The following is a 6,415-nucleotide window of genomic DNA, read 5'->3' on the forward strand; positions in this document are numbered from 1 at the left end:
GCTGATTTTCTGCCACTCCTGTATCCTTGGCTGGCACTGGAGAGGGGGGTCCCATACCAGAGCCCTACAGAGGCTGCGTATCGTGTCCCAGTCCTGAGACTGGCAGTGTTGGTGGGGCAGTGGGAGGAGGGTTGGGCCTGGCAGAGGCATCCCACTGGGGGCTGCGGAGTACTCAGGGCCTGTACACCCAGCCCTCTCCAGTCCCAAATCAATGTTTTCCACACCCAAATCTTGAGCAGCTCCTGTTGTGGCTGTTAACGGGATTTGGGGGTATTTTAAGATTTTGCAGGCTCCATCCCGTTGAGGTGCACAATGGCGGATTTGAGCTGTTGACTTTAAGCCCCTGAGCTCTAACCCCTCACCAAGGCGATGCAGAGAGATTTGGGAGAGCAACAAGATTTGGGCAGTTGTGGATTAGATGTACTAACGGTTTTGGTTCTAATATGGATAAATCTTATTACAGAATAATGACTTGTATAAAGAGCAGCTTGATCTTCTCTCCTTTCCCCCCTGCACCGAGTGTGTGAGGCAGGCCAGCTTCCAGAGTAGTTCTCTGAGCTCTCCAGACGTTCCTTAACCCCAGCTTAGCTGGCCCAGCAACCCCAGCTTCCTCTTCCCCGAGTGCCTGATGGGGAGCTGCCAGTACACCCAGCTGCAGGTGAGTCCTTCATGCCAGCATTTCCTTCGGTCGCAGCTCTGCACTTTGGTGATGCAGTGTGAGCAACGTGCATAGCCGCCTTTCCTCTGCTTAGAAAAATCACCAAACCGTTTGGGTTGGAAAAGCCTTTTCAGCTCTTCCCATCCCAGTGTCCCCCAGCACTGCCCGGTCCCCGCTGCCCCCTGTCCCCCAGCAGCACCTCCACACGGCTGGGAAACCCCTCCAGGGACGGGGACTCCACCACTGCAGCAGAGACCGACCCCCCCTGGCTCCACCCTCCTGTCAGGGAATTGTCAGAGCCAGAAGGTCTCCCCGGAGCCTCCTTTGCTCCAGGCTCAGCGCCCCCAGCTCCCTCAGCTGCTCCTCACAAGTTCTCCAGACCCTTCCCCATGGTCTCCAGACCCTTCTCTGGACACGCTCCAGCCCCTCAATGTCCTTCTGGCAGTGAGGAGCCCAAACTGAGCCCACAAGTCAAGGGGTGGCCTCCCCAGTCTAGGGGGACGCTCCCTGCCCTGGTGCTCTGGGCCAAATCTACCCAAACCTCATGTTCCCAGTCACTGGAGGTTGTTCTGCTCTCCCCTAGAGCTCAGACAGGAGCTGATCCTCCCCAGCACTCTCCCACATCTCCCTTTTGGAGACAATGGGCTGGACGTTTGTCCTGCGAATGAAACATCCCACAGGGGATGATTCTTCTGGAGAATTCTTAGAAATCTCTCCTGTAACTCACAGTGAAAAGATTGAGGGGGAGAGGATAGCTCCAGTCTTTCTCATGCATCCACCTTGTTCCCTGCAGCTCCATCTCTGTGAAGAGAAGGGCTTGTTGCTAAATGCCTCATGCCTAGAAATCGCTGCAGAGAGTTTGCTGGAGAATGATTTAAGGTGGTGTTTCCTCTCATCTGTTTTCAAGAAAATCAAGCACTCGGGATTATTCTACTCCCTGTTTGTGGAGGAGCTCTGTGTCCCAGGGCTTGTCGGACGCCGCCTGCAAGAAGCATCTTTGTGGACCTTGTTTAAATACCCCAGAGAGCAGCAGCCCAAGGGCTTCTCCTCCCCTGTGGCCCCGCTGCAGGCAGATTGCTCACAGCACTGGGGGTCTGCAGGGCCCCGGCTTCGCACCAGCAGCAGCGGAGCTGTGCCAGGAGGGCTCATCTGTTTCTTAACATCCTCACTGATAAAATCGGTGTAAGAAACACCCATGGTCCTTCCACCCCTGCCTGTGCTCCCAGCATCTTGACAGCGGGGCGGGTGAGCTCCCTTTTCCAGGTGTCTGCACAGGCTGCTGGACCTCAGCCCTGCTCCCCCACCGCCTCTTCCCTGCTCCTCAGGGCCTTTGGGAGCTGCTCGCGCTCTCGTTCCGAACGATTTCTTGTGCAGTGCCGCGTGACGCACGTCGTCCCTGGCTGATGCAGCCCTCGAGGTGCTGGCTGTCAGCGACGAGATGGTTTTTCCCTGCGCTGAGCAGAACCTTTTATCGTGGTGCTCCCTTCTACCTGGGGGCTGTGCGGCTTTTGTGTTCGTGTTGCTGCCCAGAAGAATGTCAAATCGGCAGAGCTTTTAGGCCGGAAGATGCCGGGATGGTTTGGGCAGCATCCCTCTCCCTCCTGGCATATGTGCATTCACTTTGAATTTCCTTGCATTGCTTTCGCCTCACTTGTGTCCCTCCTCGAGGAGATGGGAGAGACTTTTATCTCGGCAGGAGCAGGCTCTTCCTTCTCCCCGCTACCTTCTGTTGCGCTCACTGATCCCAGTCGGTCATGGAAACTTGGATTAACCTCGGCAGCTCACACCAGCTTTGCTGCAAGCAGGGTGACCCAAATAGAGGTGGAGATGCAGGAAGCACCCTGTGAGCGCAGGTCTAGTGACCAAAGCTCTGGCCTGGGCCGAGGGCCAGACCTTTTCTCATGGCTTATTCTGGGTGACAAGCTGTTGAGCAAGCTTGGGCTGGGGTTTAGCTCTTGGAGCTGGCTAATGGGGCTTAGAGAATGCATTGCCACGTGGCTTTGAGTGGCCCCGTGGCTGGGATAGGCAAGGTCTTTGTGCCGGTGATTGCACTGGTGCCAAGGTGCTGGTTGGATGGTGAGACCTTGGTGTTACCACTGAGCTCTGGCTTCTCCTCCTCCTTTCCCACTGAGTCCCAGAGCCCTGCTAGTGGGACATATCCGCTTCTCCATGTAGGAAGAGCTTACGCCACTCTCCCAGGCATGAGGGCTGCCAGCTCTGGAGTCTCCATCATGCTTTTTGATAGGTGATGACACTTTGCAGCCCTTCTGTCATCCTTCCAGAGCAGGCACAGGGCCAGCTCGAGCCCTGTTGCCCTGTAGTTTTGGCCAGCATCCGTGTTGTGGCTTTATTTACGGGGCGTCCCCCCACCACGTCCGTCAGCTTGTTGCTGCGATCCATGGACTTCCTTGGCCTCTCTCCCTCTCCTGCACAGATCCTGCTCCGATGACCCCCGCTTTCTCTGTTCTCCTGCTGCCTCCACACATCGCTGCTCCTATTCAGGCTCTGTCTGTGTCAGCACCGTGTGTGAGCCACCCTTTGTGGCTCAGTGAGCATCCTGTCTGAGTTTTGGGGATGCTCTTTCTGAGGTGCTTTGTACAGGCAGGTTGTTTCCCAGGAGCACATGAGGAATGTCTCCCCATCTGTGCACCGAGGGGACTCTGGGGCTGGGGAAAGCATCCCTTGAGCTGGAAGAGCAGGATTTGTGTGAACACAGCAGCTAAAGGGGCCACCAAAACAGTCCCTTCCTCTGGGACTGAGTGCCTGCTGGTCACGATGCTCCTGTCCCTCCTTCCCTCCAGGAATACATTCGCCTGCTCCAGCCCTGGTGCCACGTGAACATGGGCTCCTGCTCCTTCATGATGGGCCGCTGCTACCTTGTCATGGGCGAGGGGCACAAGGTAAGGCCCTCATCTCCTCCTGGCGCTGCCTCCCTCTGGGATCTGGGACCTTTTGGCTTGGGAGGGAGAAACAGCCTTGTTTCCAAGTCAGGAAACAACCCCCTCTGCCCAAAGCATGGGGTTGGAGCAGGGCGGTGGGGTCTGGGGATGCTTCTGTTCGCTTGGGGCCAGCAGGTCTCGTCCGCCAGAGCTGGAGCAGCAGGCTGGACCGGTCCCCCAGGGGCCCACACAAGCTGCTTTCTGCTCCACTTCCAGGCTTTGGACTGTTTCCGCCAAGCGGCGTCAGAGGTGGGAAGAGAAGAGTTCCTGGACAGGCTGATCCAGCCCGAGGAGGGCGAGGTGGTCTCCACGCCACGCCTGCAGTACTACAGCAAGGTACAGCTGAGCCGTCCCCGCGCACGCCGTCCCGACTGGGTGAACTGGCACCCAGCTGTCCCACACAGACCTTGCTCCATCCCCAGCTTTCTGGGAAGTGACTTGAGACTCAGCAGACATTATTTTGGGAGGCAGAGCCTCTGTTTACTTTCTTCGGGGGGTGACAGCAAGGTGAGGTACTTTCCGCCTTGTAGTTTCCTGAGAGCGGAGGATTTAGTTACCCAGCAGACAAAGGCAGGGTGAGATCCAGCTGCCTGAGGCAGCAGCCAGGCGTGTCCAGGCGGGATGTAAGGTGCTGCTTAAGGGGAAGGTTAATAAGCTTTGAGGCAAATGAAAATTAACGTCTTTAACTGGGACTGTGATCTTTCTTGCTGCCTAACAGCGCAGCTGAGACAGGCTGCGAGCCTGGGCCGGGGCCCGTTGTAAGGGATTCCCTGATTTTAAACTCCTGGAAACATGAGGATTGTCGGGTGCCCTCGGAGTGAGAACTTCTTGCGTGCAGTTCATGGGAGCTTGGGGATGGAATTGTTTACCTCCCTCACAGGGGTTTACTGGAGCACTAAAACGTTTCAGAAAACTGGCTTGAATCCTCCAGAAAAGCTGTAGCCAGGGCCTGTTGGGCTGGGATTTGGTTCAGGCCTCTCCAGCTGAGGAAAATCTCCCCTTTTTCAGTCTAAACATGTAGAAACATTGGCAAAACCTGTTGCCTGCTCTTAGTAGGGGCAGAAGTATTTCCTAAAAAGCAAACAAATGCCCACCCTGGCCAATGCAACCCCAGCTTCTTGTCCTCTGCAGGTTCTGCGCTTGCTGGACATGGTGGGTTTGCCGGAGCTGGTGATCCAGCTGGCCACGCTGGCCATCATGGAATCGGCGGACGACTGGAGAACCCAGGTACAGGCCACGTCTGCACCGAGCTGTCTCTTCGAGGAGCTTCTTTTCAGTTGTGTAACTCGAAACTCACTGCTTTGTGCCCTTTGATGTTTTCAGGCTACTTTGAGGACTTGCATCTTCAAGCACCACTTGGATTTAGGACACAACAACGAAGCTTATGTAGCCTTAACGCAAAACCCAGATCCCAGCAGGTGGGTGACCGTTTGAAGCCTTTATGCTCATTGTTCTGGAGGTCCATGTGCCAGTTGTTCCATCAAACCAAGGGGAAGGTGGTGCTTTTGGGACAGGCCGTGGCTGTTGTGTTGGGAGGTTCTGGTTTAGCTCCTGTGAAGGTGCAGGTGAGGACAACTGGGATCAGCGCTGCCTCGAGGGAGGAAAATGAAGCTGATTCAGGGAAGAGCCAAAAGAATGGCTGGAGAACGTGTGGTGTTGGGTGTTGAAAAGCTTTAAGAGCCTGGTCAGTTGAGTAAAGAAAAGATTTGGAGTGAAATTTTTGGCTTGAGTAGCCAAATCATCACCTCACATCTGGGAGGTAAACTGGGCAGAGGAAGCTGCAGCCCAGCAGAGGAGAGTTCCTCAAGGGAGGCGGCGGAGGTGGCGCTGATCTCTCAGCGACAGGACATGAGGAAATGGGGTGAAGCTGCCTCAGGGGCAGAGTTTGCAGTAGTCCCGTGAGGAGCAGGGCATTGGGCGTGGTGGTCTGTCCAGCTGAGATGTTCTGTGATGAGCAAGAAGGGCTGCAGCAGACATGGAGAAGGAGTAGGAAGGCATTTTCATTGAGGCTGAGGAAAATCTAACCAAACAAAGCTGAGGGAGGGAGCCTGCCCCCCTGAGACCTCTGCAGAGACTCTGTTTCCAGCCCAAGAGAAGACTGAAGGGACTTCTTGGTTCTAAGCCAGGAAAAAAAAACAACTACGGAGCTTGTCTCAAAGCAGCTTAAAGCCCCTGTCCTGGAGCAGGGCTTATTGCTGCTCCTCCGAAGGGTTGTGCTTCTCTCTGGCAGGCAGCTGGACTGTCTACGCCAGCTAGTGGTGGTGCTCTGCGAGCGCTCCCAGCTCCAGGACCTGGTGGAGTTCCCCTACCTCAACCTGCACAACGAGGTAACGCTGGGAGGAGCGGGGAGGGGGGGCACTGCTGCCTGCAAAGGCACTGTCGACCCACTGGAGCCCCCCGTGTGCCGCAGGTCGTGGGGATCATCGAGTCGCACGCTCGGGCAGTGGACCTGATGACCCACAATTACTACGAGCTGCTCTACGCATTCCACATCTACCGCCACAACTACCGCAAGGGTAAGGCTGGGGGTGGGCGTCCGGGGACAACCCCACCAAAAGCCAACTGCAAGCCGGGCTGTGTCACCTGCAGGGTGAGGGAGAGGGTTCTCCTGCTCTGGGGAGACCCGTCCTGCAGGGCTGGGTCCACCTCGGGGCTCCTCAGCCCAGCAGAGACACGGAGCTGCTGGAGCAGGGCCAGAGGAGCCCCAGCAGTGACCCGAGGGTGGAACCCTCTGCTGGGGGGAGAGGGGAGAGAGCTGGGGGGGTTCAGCCTGGAGCAGAGGAGGCTGCGGGGAGACCTGAGTGCAGCCTGTCAGTGC

The 6,415-nt window shown here is 56.5% G+C and overlaps 1 protein-coding gene across 1 annotated transcript in view; it reads left to right on the forward strand.

The window, feature by feature from the left end:
* The window catches only part of NUP160 (nucleoporin 160kDa), a gene marked incomplete at both ends in the record, with an annotated part of 27,462 nt that overhangs the window by 15,812 nt on the left and 5,235 nt on the right, over positions 1-6,415 (forward strand). Inside the window, 7 exon segments of the mRNA XM_010136098.1 lie at positions 545-658; positions 3,460-3,558; positions 3,814-3,933; positions 4,729-4,824; positions 4,921-5,015; positions 5,828-5,924; positions 6,008-6,113. Of these exon segments, the coding sequence (XP_010134400.1) occupies positions 545-658; positions 3,460-3,558; positions 3,814-3,933; positions 4,729-4,824; positions 4,921-5,015; positions 5,828-5,924; positions 6,008-6,113 (727 nt within the window).

The sequence above is a fragment of the Buceros rhinoceros genome, unplaced genomic scaffold (genome assembly GCF_000710305.1).
Source record: "Buceros rhinoceros silvestris isolate BGI_N320 unplaced genomic scaffold, ASM71030v1 scaffold23645, whole genome shotgun sequence".
NCBI classification, from domain to species: Eukaryota; Metazoa; Chordata; class Aves; order Bucerotiformes; family Bucerotidae; genus Buceros; species Buceros rhinoceros.